Source organism: Aquarana catesbeiana, linkage group LG10 (genome assembly GCF_042186555.1).
Source record: "Aquarana catesbeiana isolate 2022-GZ linkage group LG10, ASM4218655v1, whole genome shotgun sequence".
Taxonomy (NCBI): domain Eukaryota; kingdom Metazoa; phylum Chordata; class Amphibia; order Anura; family Ranidae; genus Aquarana; species Aquarana catesbeiana.
Window position 1 is genome coordinate 129,797,040 of NC_133333.1, and position 15,566 is coordinate 129,812,605.

Sequence of the window (15,566 nt, forward strand, 5' to 3'; positions counted from 1 at the left end):
TGAGATAAATATAATAGCATAGTAACCAAGCCTCGCCGTATACACAGAGGGGCCGATCACATGCCATCCCGAGCCAACCAGCAGAGAGTAAATGTTTAATATTAACACCCTAATTTCTCTCACCTGATTTATGGTAAAGTCACCATACTAGCACATTTTTCACCACACCTGTATTTTTTCAGAAATTTCACTTTCTTTGGTTGATTCACATTTCACCATGTATGAATCTCTGTTTATTTGATATATTTATGTTTAAGTCACATTTATATAATTTATGCAAATTTGCTTTTTTGCAACCTTAGCGCTGCACTTATTTATTTAAAGCAGGAAACAAAAAGGAACATATTGGAAGGTCTAATTAGTGTAATTAAAGTCTACGGGGTATTTAAACAATAATAAAAGTTTCAGGCCACAAGCTCCAGATGAGAGTCAGCACAGAAGCATTAATGTACACATTTCAGTGATCCCTGCTTACCATATTTGAGTGGCATTGCCATTTTAATCAGTTTTATTTTGATATTTTAAGATGTACTTTACCACTTGCCTATTGGGCACCCCCTTCCTGCCCAGGCCACTTTTCAGCTTTCAGCGCGGTCACACTTTGAATGACAGACAATTTTGCTTTCATTCAACACTGTACTCATTAAATTTTTTTTTTTTTTTCCTTCAAAAACACTTTCGTTGTTAGTTATAAAATTTTGCAAATAAGGAATTTTTCTTCTTCACTGATGGGTGCTGATGAGGCTGCACTGATAATCAGGGCACTGATGATCAGTGCCCCTATTACCAGTGTAAACGTGTGCTGTCACAGGCTAGCCGGATATCGGCTTTCCTCTTCTCAAACAGTGACAGTGCTGAGGAAAGGAAATGCCAATAACTGGCACAGTGTTGCTTCTATAGGCTAAAAAAAAAAAAAAAAAAAAAAAAAAAAAAAAAAAACAAAACCCCACCAAAAACGCCTGTATAAGCAGCATTTTTATGCCAGGTGTGCGTGATTTGCCCTTTATCTCGATATGTGATCAGCTGGGTCTGAAGGACAAGGATTGATGTCTGGGAGGACATCAATAAATGCCTTTCGAGAGCGGTACAACCGTGCTGTAGCCGTCGGCAAGTGGTTAAGGATCCATGAACACCAGGCGGCAGAAGAAAATGCCAGAACTGCAGAAAAAAAAAAAAAAAGCAGCATTAAAAACGTGCCTATGGAGGGTACTGTACATGTGTTTAGGCAGGTTAACAAACCTTTGCTTTTTAAACGTTTTTTCCCCAAAACACTGGGGAAAAAAAAAAAAAAATGTATACTTAAAAATGTCTGACATGCCTAAAATGCCGCGTTTAGGCATGACAAGTGTTATTTCTGCCTCAAAGCTCCTCTCGAAAAAAATGCACTTGTGTTTTTTTTTTAGCCTGTAAAACACTCCTCTACAAAAATGCCTGTAAATGCCCAAATGTGCATGACCATAGACTAACAGTGTTGCTTCTATAGGCTAAAAAAAAAAAAAAAAAACCCCCACCAAAAACGCCTGTATAAGCAGCATTTTTATGCCAGGTGTGCATGAGGCCTTACATTAAAACAGAAAATGAAAACATATCCTTACTTTATATACATGTCTCCAGTTTTTCCCGTGGTCATTAAGTCGCTTCCATATCATGCTCATAATTTCAGAGAATGCCACAACGTTGTAGGTGAGATCTGCAATCTCAGACATGAGAGAGCTGGATGGACCCCATGGATCATTTGATGTAGCTTCCCTTACTTTGATTTCTGCTTCAGAATAATTGTGGACTATATTTTTCATCTGTCGACGCAGCGAGGAGGTAGACATGTTGGTTGTTTTTTATGACAGGAGGCAGTAAGAAAAGACGACCGGAACACTGAATATAGTTATATATATATATATATATATTTTCTAGTTTACAGAGCCAACATTCCTTCAAAATCTGAAGATTGTCAAGAGAAGAACCAAAGTAGATTGCCTTCAATAATGGAAACAAGACACTCAGGACATCTAAGGTTTATACCACGTCCTCTTCCAGGTGGGTTAAGATGTCCTGATCTGCTCTCCAGCAGCATGCAATCCTGGCATTGTGAATGCACTAGAGATCCATCTGAAAAACAAAGGGCAATCTGTGAGCAATGTACACATGTACATATAAAAAGAAAAACATGCAAGACATTTTCCTTACACATTAGCACTTCTTTCACCACATATTACCCACACAATGCCCTGAATCACTCAGACATCATTTTCTGATTCATCTCAATACCACTAAAAAATGATGAATGGAACATGAATATTGTGCATAAGTATAAAAGGTTGAACTGCTTAAATAAACTTTAAAATGTTTATCAAACTAAATTGGGGACTTTCCCCTGCAGCAGAGAAGCACCAATCTGAACTTGCAGCTGTTCTGAATGGACATTGTAGATGGGACGGTAGTATAATTCTTGACAGGGGATGCTTAACTTTACACACTTGCTTTGCGTTACTTTGCTCAGTGTACTACTTTTCTGATTTATCTTTATCTTACATGGAGTTCTGCATATATGGAGTGCTGAAGCCTTGTGGCTTCAGACGGTTTACCTACTGCACATGCGTGAATCACACTGCACTCTCATTAGACACCAAAGGGGGGGGGGGGGGGGGGAGCAGTCAAGCGGAGCTTCCCCTTTTGGGTGAAGCTTCGCTTTAAAATACGGATCTAAACATATGATGCACATGGCCACATAGGTCAACGTGTTTGAAGCATAAAATATGCTGTACGCCTGTAAAAAGCAGCATTTTTTTATGCCCGTGTGCACAAGGCCTTAAACTGAAGTGTCCCTTGTGCTGGTGCCAGCTGTCAGTGAAAATCTGAAGTTCTTAGTGCAAAAAAGAGGTTAGGAGCTCATTGGTAGAGCAACATATCTTGTTCTATACTTGCATCATTTTTAAAGTGGATTGTAAAGAGTTTTTTTGCACACAGCAGACCCAATCTTGCTGCCCTTGGGTCCTGCGCCGATGCACCAGACCCCTCCCTCTTGCCAAGTGCCCCCATAGCAATGGCTGGCAATGGGGATACTGGTGCATGACGGCTCCCAAGCTAGCTGTGTGTCTCCATAAGACACACAGAGAGCAAGGCTCGGCCACACCCCTTACGCTCCCTTCTTCTCACTGGCCATTAAGGATGAGCTCCAGCATATTCGCACAGCCCACGTGCAGAGCCCGCCAGGAAGTCGGCACTGCGCTGATCACAGGCGGTGAGACATTTCCTGATCTGTCGCAGCCGCACACCGGGACAATGTCTCACTGCCTGTGATTAGCGCAGCGCCGACTTCCTGGCGGGCTCTGCACGTGGGCTGTGCAAACACGCCGGAGCTCATTCTTACTGGCCATCATTGACAGCAGCAGGAGTGAATGGCTCCCGCTGCTGTGTCTGAATCAATGAGGGGAGAGACAGCCCGTGCTGGAGTATATCATAGAATCAAGATCGGGCTCAGGTAAGTCCTAAGGAGGGGGTGCTTGCAGAAGGTTTTACCTTATACATAGAACGCATTAAAAAAAAAGAAAAAAGAGGTATACAAACTTCTGACTTTAGAACCACTTTAAAAAGGGATATAAAAAAATAAATAAATAGTGTAGATGTTGCAGAGATGCACCAAATATACATTTTAAAAAAAATGTTGCTAAAACAAACTTTAAATATCTAGACAGTACCATCAAAACTACCATTTTGCATGCAGCCCTCATGAATTACCAGTCTATCTGGTTTAGAACATTGTAGTGTAAGCATTCACTTTTATTTGTAGTCAGAGATTTATCAAACAAAGACAGAACAGAATCAACTAAAGCCATAGCATACATTAAACACTCAACTAGTGGTTGGTGCACATGACCCTTTGTATTAATTGCAGCGTAACATACTTCTAAAACTGTACGGTGGATTCAGACTCAATCGGGCAGAAACAGTTTTTGTAAACCGTTCGGGTTACCTGCTCTTACTAAAAGGAGATGTCCAGACGGAATAACTTTCCTATAGTGTGCTAATATTATTGTTGTATCCTATCTTTTTGTTTCTGAATCTGGGAGATGCTGCAAATATATCTGCTATTTCCGGAAAAAATAAACAAACTAACTGAAATTTGCCACCACATATATAAAATAGTGGTGGCTCAAATGCCTCCCATTCGTCCTTCCATCAGTTCTTCTCCCACAGTGAGTGCAAACCTCTCTAGGAGCAAGCCTCACTCCATGGAACAACGATAACAGGAAAATTAGGGGGCGCACAGCACATAGATCAGCCACATCTGCTGGGACGCCAACAGATGCTTCAGCTACAGTCCACGTATATTGGCCACTCCCCTCTGATGCATTTCATCCCGAATGGGGCTAGTCAGAGGACTAGTACGACGTATTAGGCTCTGTTTAAGTAGCGCATATGTTAATCAATTTTCTTTCCTTCCACCATGGTTGGGGAAGAAAAAAAAAAAGAGAAGAAGGACACGCTTGATTCAACCATTAGCGTTGACGGGGTAATGAATCCCAAAGCGCAATTGTATTCTGCCAGCGGGGGGCATTCCCGGCCAGCAGAGTACAATTATTAGCCGCTGACAGCAAACGAATGAAGAAAAATCCAACAGGGTGGTTGTACCCAAGTTGATCAATAGATCAACTTGGGCACAATTAGGCTGCCTACACATGGATCGAAATTTGATCCATGTATGGCCGGCTTTACCAGCAGATGTGGTTGATCTACAGTTAGGTCCATATATCATTGGACACAGGCACAATTTTAGTTTTTTTCAAGTATTTACCAATACATATTCAAGCTATAGTTATATAATGAGTTATATAATGGCTATAGGCTGAAGGTGCGCACTCTCGTTTAATTTAAGGGTATGTACATCTACACTGGAGGAAGGCTTTAGGAATTACAGCTCTTAAGAATAGCCATCCCCCAATTGAATTAGGGCCGAAACAACTAATCGATTAATCGACAACTAATCGATTAAAATCGGCCAGTAACATAATGGGGTTAAAAAATAAAAATAAAATTAGCCCTTTATAGTACAAAAAGAGCAAATCGCTACTGTAAATATTACTTTCACTGTTGCGCAGTAAAAAAAAAAAAAAAAAAAAAAAAAAACCTAACCCCTAAAGGGTCGGTTCACACTGAGGCAGCACGACTTACAGCGCGACTGCCTCAGGCGACCCAGGAGACGACTCAGCAACGACTTGCGAAATGACTTCTGTATAGACGTCAATGCAAGTCGCCCCCAAAGTCGTACAGGAACCTTTTTCTAAGTCGGAGCGACTTGCGTCGCTCCGATTAGAACGGTTCCATTGCACAGAATGGGACACTACTGGTCAGGCGACTAGGTCGCCTGACAAGTCGTCCCAGTGTGAACCGAGGCTTACAGTAGCAATTATTTGCTCTTTTTTGTACTATGACAGGCTAATTTTTTTTTTTTTTTTTTTTTTTTTTTTTTAACTCCATTATGTTGCTAAATTTCTTAGGCCTGGTTCCCGCCTATGTGTTTTTTGGTTCTTTTTGCAGAAACGCACTACAATTAATTTAACGTTCACATCTATGCTTTTTTCAGCTGCTGCGTATTTGGAAAGGGTCAAGGACATTTTTCAAACGCAAAACTGTGCTTTTTTGGTTCAATATACTTCAATGCAGAAGCTGCAGAAAAGCACGTAGTGTGTTTTTGTAGCAATTTGTGTTTTTTAATCTGCCTAACAACAAGTTGGCCAAAAAATAAATAAAGCAAAAATGCAAAAATCGCAGCAAAATCACGTGCGCAAAAATCAACATGCACAGCAAAAAGCACTGCATAAACTGATCACAAGCAAACTGCATAGGTGTGTACCGAGCCTTATGCTGGCCACACAAATCAATTTTCAGACGAGAATATTCATGCGAAAAATCTTTGTTCGCTGAATGAAAGAATGTTTTAAATTTTCACTTGCTTTTAACATTACGTTTTAAAATGAATGTAATTTCTGAACAAAAACCACATACACTGTCTGGAAATTCCTGACAAAGAAGTTTTCTATTATTTCTAAATTTTTCCGTCACTGTGGTTGAAAACAAACGTATATTTGACCCCACTAACGATTAGAAAAATCGAACGAATGTTCTTAAAATGACTTTTTTTTTTTTTTTTTTTTTTTGAAGGAAGACATTGTTTTTGTATGGCCAGCATATAATATTACAGTTCTGTTTGAAAATCTGCAACACAGTCTAACTTTTTTTTTCTTTAAATAAAAAAATTTGATCTGAGTCTGATGATATTTACCAGATTCAACCTCTAATACAGTACATCTCTTCTGTCTGTTATTCTCAGAGTGGAAGATTTTACTCCCTAATTATATAGTTGGTTATATACATTTACCCCTGCCTATAGAGATATTCTAGGAATAAATTGCTTTTTTTAAACTTTACATATTAACTAAATTATACACCACACTTTTTTTTTAAAGGTTATTAACCAATCAAAACAATAAAATCGGCCAACTAATCTATTATGAAAATAATCGTTAGTTGCAGCGCTAAATTGAATCAAAAGCAGTTTCATGGCCAGGAGTGGCCTACACCTTCGTTATTTCTTCATCAATTAGCCTTGGTTCACACTTGTACGACAAGCGCTCCGACATTGGGGCTGGGTTCACTGATACGACTGTCATCCTACTTTGCTCTGTGACATCAGTCCTATATCCATCTGACTTGAATGAACAGGATACTGCTTTGATCCAACTTTCTGATAGTCCGACTTGTCCTTTAACCAATCAAAACAATCCAAGTGTGACAAATTCCTTTTACTGCTGCTGTATTCACCATGTCAGATGTCACAAGTCGAATGGTTAGGACAAGGATCCTACTTTGATCCAACTTCAATGATATTCAATGGGCTGAATTAGGACCAAAAAGTCGGACCAAAGTAGGGCAGGGAGCATTTTCAAAGTCGGACCAACTTGTGTCGGACCAGTTAAGACGGCTCTCATAGGGAAATATTGATTTTCACACATCATGCGACATGTGCTTCCAGGCCCCGGCCCCCCACCCTATGAATGAGTATGGGGTACATTGGACCCCTACCCAAAAAAAAAAAAGTCAAAAATAAAAAAACGGTACACAGGTTTTTAAAGTAATCAATTAAGCAGCTCTGTCTCTTCCAACTTCTCCCCTTTCCGGCTCTTCTCCGCTCTCTCTCCGGTTGTTCTTCTGTCCACTGTCTTCTGCCAGGTCTCCTCCTGCTGTCTTCTCGCTCTTTTGCCCGGTCTTCTCCCGATGTTGACTCAATCTCTCCCGCTCTAATGCTGGGTGCGCGGTGTGCCACTACTTATATTGGCATGGGGCGGGTTCACCGGAGGACCACCCTTTATGACATCATTGCCCATCACGCCCCGGGCGGTAACTTCATAAGAGCCGGGCCTCCAGATGACGTCACAGGGTGACCCCACCCCATGCCAATATAAGTAGTGCAAGTGCCTGCCTGATTGCATACAAATTGAAACTCTTAAAGTCTGACCTCATATTATATGGTTTGGGTAAATCTGAAGACAAAAATCTGCAGAAAATCTAATAGTGTGTATGGGGTCTAAGTGTGGTATTTGCATTTGGAATATATTGCTGTGAACCTACATCATGCATTCAAAGGAGCTGTCCATGCAAGTCAAATAGGCCATTGTAAGGCTTCAAAAATGAAACAAATCCATCAGAGAGATAGCAGCAACATTAGCAGGGCCAAATGAACAGTTTGGTAAATTCTGAGGAAAGAAGAACGCACTGGTGAACTCAACATAAAAAGGCCTGGATGTCCATGGAAGACAACAGTGGTGAACGATCACAGGATCCTCTCTACGGTAAATAAAAACCCATTCACAACATCTGGACAAGTGAAGGACACTCTCCAGGGAGGTGGGCAAATCATGATCAAAATCTACAATCAAGAGAAGACTTCACAAGAGCAAATACAGAGGGTTCACCACAGGCTGCAAACCATAAGCCTGAAGAATAGAAAAGCAAGTTTAGACTTTGCCAAAAAAAAATCATCTAAAAAAAGCCAGACCAGTTCTGAAAAAAGTATTCTTTGGACGGATGAAACTAAGATTAATCTGTACCAGAGTAACAAGGAGGGAAGAAAAAAAAAAAAAAAAAAAAAAAAGAAGAAAGGAGGTGTAGAGAAGGCTTGGAACAGCTCATGATCCAAAGCACACAAGGTCCTCTGTAAAACATGGTGGAGGCAGTATGATGGCATGGGCATGCATAGATTCCAGTGGCACTGGGCCATTGGTGTTTATTGATGTGACAGAAGCAGCTGGATGAATTCTGCAGTGTTTAGAGATATAATGTCAGCCCAGAATCAGCCAAATGCAGCAAAGTTGATTGACGGCGCTTCACAGTACAGATGGACAATGATCCAAAACACTGCAAAAGCAACCCAGGAGCTTTTGAAGGAAAAGAAGTGGAATATTCTGCAATGGCCGAATCAATCACCTGGTCTCCACCCAATTGAGAATGTATTTCACTTGCTGAAGGCAAAACTAAAAGGCAGAAAGACCCACAAAGAAGTGAAGACAGCTGCAGTTAGAGCTTGACAAAGCTCCAGAAAGGAGGAAACCCAGTCTTTAGTAATGTCCACGGATTCCAGACGTCAAGCAGTCATTGCCAGTAAGGCCTCATGTATACTGTTGCTGCTAAAAACTAACGTTAAGGAGCAGTTGTGCATTTTTTTTTTCAACTGCTTCTGAACTCTCCTCTATGTTATCTGTACACAGGGTCGTTTACAGTCATTTCTAGGCAGTTGAGTTTAGAGGCTTTTTTGGAATGCAAAAAAAAAAATAAAAATAAGTTCAGAAGCTGAGTTTAGAGACATTTCAAGTGCCAAGCGCACTTGAAACACTTCTAAACGCAAACGCAGCATGTAAACGTGGGAAAACGGACGTTGTAAACTTGAGTTACTAATCGGTCAAGTTAAATTGTTCAGGAGAGGTTGTAAAAAGTAATGTCCTGTGTACAATAACCACTCCGCGCCCGCGAAATAGCCGAAAGACAGCTACAGCGTTGCGCTTAATTGCCGGGAGGGCGTCCTCCTGTTTACTTGTTCCCGGCGCACATCTGGGAAAATCTGTGTTGGCTGTGTCCCTTGGACACAGCCAACCCCAGATCATGCTAAATGGCCAATCACAGCGGCCATTTAGCACTCAAATCGGCGTGTCCAATGAGAGATGATCTCAAATGTAAACACACAAGATCTCCCATTGCCGGCTCTCCCTGCTCACGCAGACCGTGTGCGAGGAGGGAGAGCTTCTTTGCTGCTGCGTGAGTGAACACTAAATAAAACACAGTGCCCACAGTACCCATTAGTGCCACCTGTCCCCAGTGCCATGCATTAGTGCCATCTTTTATCAGTGCAACATCAGTGTCACGTGTCATCAGTTGTGCCATCTGTCAGTGCCACATCAGTGTCATTGTCCTGGTGCTCCAGGGCATTCAAAAGTGTAATAGGTAGTCAACAAGTTAGATGTGTAATTTATGCTCCTAAAACACCTGATGGTGCTCCCTGCATGTTGGGCCTCTCTATGTGATTAGGCAGTGAAAAAGTCCCACACATGGTATCGCCATACTTAGAAGGAGTAGCAGAATGTATTTTGGGGCATCATTTGTGGTATACACATGCCATGTGAGCTTGTAGACTCTCTAACTTTCACACAGACCAAATAATATCCACTAATTTGGGTTATTTTTACCAAAGATATGTAGCAGTATAAATTGTGGCCAAAATTTATGAAGGAAAAATAATTTGCAAAATTTTAATCACAGAAACTAGGAAAAATTTGTGGGGTTTTTTTTCAACATTTTCTGTCTTTTTTCATTTATAAAAACCCAGGAGGTGATCAAATACCACCAAAAGAAAGCTCTATTTGTATGAAAATAAAAAAAAAAAAAAAAAAAAAGACAAAAAATTCATTTGGGTACAGTATTACATGACTAATTGTCATTCAAAATGTGAGAGCACAGAAAGCTGAAAATTGGTCTGGGCAGGAGGGGGGTTTAAGGGCCTAGTAGGCAAATGGTTAAGCCTTAACCTTAAGGATTCTCAAATAAAATGTTTATTTAATATTTTGTTATTATATTCATTTGTCCAATTACATTTTAGCCTCAGAAAATGGGGGAACTGTGTATAATAAAAAAAAAAAAAAAAAAAAAACTGTATGTGGTGTGCAGCGCCTTTAAAGCAGATTGTATTGCTGTGCACATTATGGCACACTTACATCATAGGTTTTCTGTCCTATTACTACATTCTGAAAAGTGAATGAAGACGATAAAATGATGGGAAGGTAACAGTAACAAGCTAATATAAACAAAATAGCTAGACTTTGTTTATTCTCTCCTACCATGCTGCTGTGGTCTGCAAATTAAAAAGTAAAAATAAATAAATAAATACGGGTTTACAAAACCAGCATGTCTAGAAAGCACAAGGTAAATGTATTGTAGCTGTATACAAATTAGTTTGCCTGGAGGAAACAAATACACACAAAATTTATAGGGGTCCCCAAACTTGTGGGGCTGGACTGTGGCTACTGAGAGTAGAAAATGCCCCACTGTTGGGGTCACTGGGACGAAATGGGGCCCACCATTGGTATCAGTATATGAACTAGTGCCCCAAGGGCCAGATAATAGCAAGCAAGGGGCTGCATCTAGCCCCCGGGCAGCAGTTTGGAGACCACTGCTCTACAGATTACTCCTAGGTAGGCATAGCAATCAACTCTTCTTTTAAAGCAGTATTAAACCCAAAAGCAAACATATTACAGCTTACCAACTCTTAGATGTGATGGCTGCATTTTCTTTTTTTTTTTTTTTTTTTTTTTAGGCTCTTTTGTAATTTGGCGAACTAGCCAGCAAGTACCGGTATGTTTTTCAAATCACAGCTTTTTCAGCTCTCCAGCAGAATGTATTAGTTTACATGGATGAGTCAAGCCATTTAACACTGGCTGGGGTGATTAAATTGATCAGGTGTTATATATTCATGCAAAACTTTTATCCCAAAAAAGGGAAATACGGTTTGCTGTAACCGATTATAAAATGTGAGCCGGAGTTTGGCTTCAATCTCTTAGTGGTTCTAAATCTGTCAATATATTTAACACTAACCCCTCCCCCCAGACTGACAACGGTTCCGTTTATTCTGTCCCCAGCACTCAGTCCTCCAGGAGTGGTGTCTTACTAATCAGGGAGGTGCATTACTGGTCACATCACCAGGTTAAAAAAAAAAAAAAAAAAAACCCAAGAGGGGGACACGCCAAAATAAAAAAAAGTGATGCAGCCACCACAGCTAATGACTGGTAAAATGCAATAGAATACATTTTTAGTTTTGGGATTAAATACAGCTTAACCACTTTGTATCCGGGCCAGTTTTGACATTTTTTTCCACATACATGTAAAAAAAAAAAAAAAAAAAAAAAACACATTTTTTTTTTTGCTAGAAAATTTCTTAGAACCCCCAAAAACATTATATATTTTCAGAAATTAGAGGCCCTGAAGAATAAAACGGTAGCTATTGCAATTTTATGTCTCACAATGTTTTGCAGCCATTTATCAAATGGAAATTTTCAGGAAAAAAATAAAATATATACAAAAATGCACTTTAGTGCACAAAAACACAATACCCAATTTTTTGGTAAAATATATAAGATAAAAGATGTTGCACCAAGTAAGTAGATGCCAAATGTTAAAAGATTAAGTTTCGCATGCCTGTGAAAAAGCAACAAACTACCGTACATTTAAAATCAGGGCTCGACAAATCGCCAGGCTGCCATGGCGACTAGAAATGTTTCCTGGCGCCTGCGCTTTTGTCAGCCCATTCACTTTTGCAGGGATGCACAATTTTTAATCACCCGGGACATGCAGCTCTGGGTGCCAGGCAGGTAGATTTTTTTCTTCTACATTTAGCCCCGCTTCACTTCTCAGGTGAAAGCATTGCTTAGACACACATGTGGGTAAAGTGCCTCGCCCTCACTATGTATCCCTGGGCTCCGTCTGCCCATCTGCAGGCCCGGGACCGGCATAGCGGGGGCCCCAGGGTTGAGGGGAGGGAGGAGAAGGGATACACATCTGCTCTAATAGCCATGTATATATGACGTCACTTCCGGGTCTCTGTTGACTGGGCCCCCCCCCCCCCCGGCCAGCAAAGAAAGTAATGCAGTGCGGTTTTTTTTTTTCTTCTAAAATCATTAAAAAATTTACACCCAAGCACATAAAATCCTGATACATGAAAATGGCGATTGCGATACACATATTACATAATCGCAGAACACAAACTGGCTCCTAACTTTCAGCTGGCTTTTAGATTCAAAGCAAATTGGTCAAGCCCTCTATTCAATTATCCTAGTAAAAGTTGGAAAAAACTTTGCAAGGTTACCAGTTTAGAGTTAAACATGCACTATGGCACTGAACTTATAATTATTGTACGCACTTTGATGTTTGCGGCAATACCTCACATGTGGTGCAATCACTATTTGCATATGCAGGTCAGACCTGCTAACTAGGTTTAGAAAGCACTTGGTAACATGGGCCTATATGGTGCAGAACTGTACCCAAAAAAAAAAAAATTGTATAAAAAGATAACAAACATTTAAGTCTTAGGGAAGAGAAAGAAGCTGTAATTAAGACCTGATTCCGCACTCTCCTTCTCCCTGACGCTCTGGATTGTGGCTGGGCCCTTGCCATCCTCACATACAATGAAGGACTAGCATTGTACCAGATGACGTCACAGTGCATCTGCCATCCAGAGAGTCTTAGAGAAGAGGCTTCAGGGGACCAGTTGCACAGCATGAAGGAAACCTAAATGAGGAATAGGGCAAGTATTACACATTTTTCTGGTGCCTGGAGGTGGGGCTTTAACAAAGCGTGCATGCGTAGGAAGACAACATAGGAAATAATGGCCAACCTCACTTGCTGCCTGGTATAGGTCACCACTCTATATATAGCTTATCACTACATATGTTCTGCTTTACAGATTTAAAAAAAAAAAAAAAAAAAAAAAAAAAAAAAAAAAGAGTGTAGGAGCTGAGCAAGCAAATACTGTGCCAGCTCTGGGGTGCTGACATTTTGTCAGCATTGGAGGTATGCAACTATATCAAACTATATTGTTGCACACAACTATAAAAAGGTCTTTAATGCAAACTCTAGTGACTCATTCATTGGAGTCCTTCCCTTTACACATACATACAAACTAGAGCTGCACGATTCTGGATAAAATAAGAATCACAATTTTTTTGCTTAGAAAAAAAGATCACGATTCTCATGATTTTATTTTAAAGATTCGCAACCCCTGAACATTAGGTTATCAAACAAGATGGCAATAAAATAAGACAGAATACTCTTTGCTTCAATCAAATACATACATACATACCCCAACACCACCATCAAATCATATTTTTTTTTAAACCACTTCAGCCACGGAAGGATTTACCCACTTCCTGACCAAGCACTTTTTTGCGGTATGGCAATGCAACGCTTTAATTGACAACTGCACGGTCGTGCGATGTTGTCCCCTAACAAAATTGACGTCCTTTTCTACCCACAAATAGAGCTTTTTGGTGGCATTTGATCACCTCTGTGGTTATTTTTTGCGCTATAAAACAAAAAAAAGCAAAAAATTACTGCTTTTTTTTTTTTTTTTTTTTAACTTTTTGCTATAATAAATATCCCCCAAAAATATATAAAAATAAATAAATTCCTCCACAGTTTTGGTAAATATGTATTCTTCTACATATTATAAAAAAATAAATAAATAAAACACACACACACACACACACACACACACACACACACACACACAAAACGCAATAAGCGTATATTGATTGATTTGCGTAAAAGTTACCACGTCTACAAAATAAAGGATTTATGGCATTTTTATTTTATTTTTTTTTTATTAGTAATGGCGGCGATCTGCGATTCTTATCGTGATTGCGGCGGACAGATCGGACACTTCTGACACTATTTTGGGACCATTGGCATTTATACAGTGATCACTGCTATAAAATTGCACTGATTACTGTGTAAATGTCACTGGCAGGAAAGGGGTTAAACACTAGGGGGTGATCAAGGGGTTAACTGTGTTACTTCAGCATGTTCTAACTATGGGGGGGGGGGCTCACTAGAACATGACAGGAATCAGCCACCGGCTGCGTGTGCGCTAGCCGTGGATGACACAGCGTCGTATGAGAACATAGTTTTGCGCACCCGAGCCACTTTGCCGATGTATATATCGGCGTGAGCCGGTCGGCAAGTGGTTAAAGTAGTCACCAATACCTACAGCAACTTTTTTATGCTTCAGCTGTCCGCAATGGTACAAAGCAGTTATTTTACAAATGAAATAAAAAAAATAATAAATAAATTCTTCATTTCGCGCTTTTTTCAATGTGAAACATGTAAATCTGTTAAAAAGGTGTAAAAATATTAATTAACAAAGCAAAACAAAAAGTTAATAAAAGTTTAACTAGAATGAATTGTCATCAGCGGGCTTCCCCACAGAATGAAAAGAAAAAAAACAAACAAACAAAAACCCCAACAGCGTGAGGGGGTCCCCTCTGAATTCATACTAGACCCAAGGGCCTGGTATGGACCCCGCAATTTTTTTTTTTTTTCCTTAGCCGGCAATGATTTTTTTTTTTTTTTTACATTCAACCTTAGCAACCAGTAAATGTACAGCTAAAAAAAAAAAAAAAAAAAAAAAAAAAAAAAAAAAAAAAAACACACAACACCAAACCGCGGTACTTGCGTGGATGCGGGTACATTGAAGTCTATTACATGCAAACTGCTGCATTTTGCGGGAAAAAAAGTCAGACCCTTTACAAAAGCACAAAAATGCATTGATGTGAACATGTTCCATAGGAATCCATGTTAAAAAGGTTCCCTGCATTTCTGCAAATTGCATAAAAAAAAAAACGCATTAGTGTGAATCGAGCCCAAGACCGCTTTCACACTGGAGGGGTTTTTCAGGCGCAAAAGGGCTAAAAATAGCGCCTGTAAAGCACCTGAATAATGCCTCCACTGCAGCCCCAGTGTGAGAGCCTGAGTGCTTTCACACTGGATGGAATGGTGCGCTTGCAGAACGCTAGAAAATGTCCTGCAAGCAGCATGTTTGTGGTGGTTTAGGAGCGGTGCCACCGCCCCTGCCCATTGGAATGCATAGGCACCGCTGACAGAGCCTGCCAAGCGATTCCGCAGTGGCGCTTTTTGGGCACATTTAAGTCTTTCTTTGGCCACTAGCAGGAGTTAAAAGGGCCCCGCTAGCAGCCAGTAAAACGCCACCAAAACATGCGGCGCTTTACCGCTAATACGGAGCGGTGCCAGTGTGAAAGGGGTCGAAATGAATAAACAGAAGAAGGACAGATAAGAAGATACAATGTTTCTTTGGGCTAGTTTACACTTGCTTCAAAACACGGCTTTGGACAGGCTTTGTTAAAGCTCTCCGAATGCCAGTCAAAGCCCCTGTCACTAAATAAAATGGTTAGCTTACAGTCCTATTTACAACTACTTTTGGTTGGTGCTTTAATGAGGCTTTGGTGGGGCTTCAA

General features: G+C 40.3%; 1 protein-coding gene across 9 annotated transcripts in view; it reads right to left on the minus strand.

Moving 5' to 3' along the window:
* LOC141110891 (epsin-1-like) overlaps window positions 1–15,566 on the minus strand; it is a 157,599-nt gene that overhangs the window by 102,630 nt on the left and 39,403 nt on the right. For all 9 annotated transcript variants that reach the window (XM_073602645.1, XM_073602643.1, XM_073602644.1 and 6 more), the window contains exon 2: window positions 1,596–2,106. In XM_073602645.1, the coding sequence (XP_073458746.1) occupies window positions 1,596–1,823 (228 nt within the window). In that variant the 5' untranslated portion in view covers window positions 1,824–2,106. The remainder of the gene's footprint in view (window positions 1–1,595; window positions 2,107–15,566) is intronic.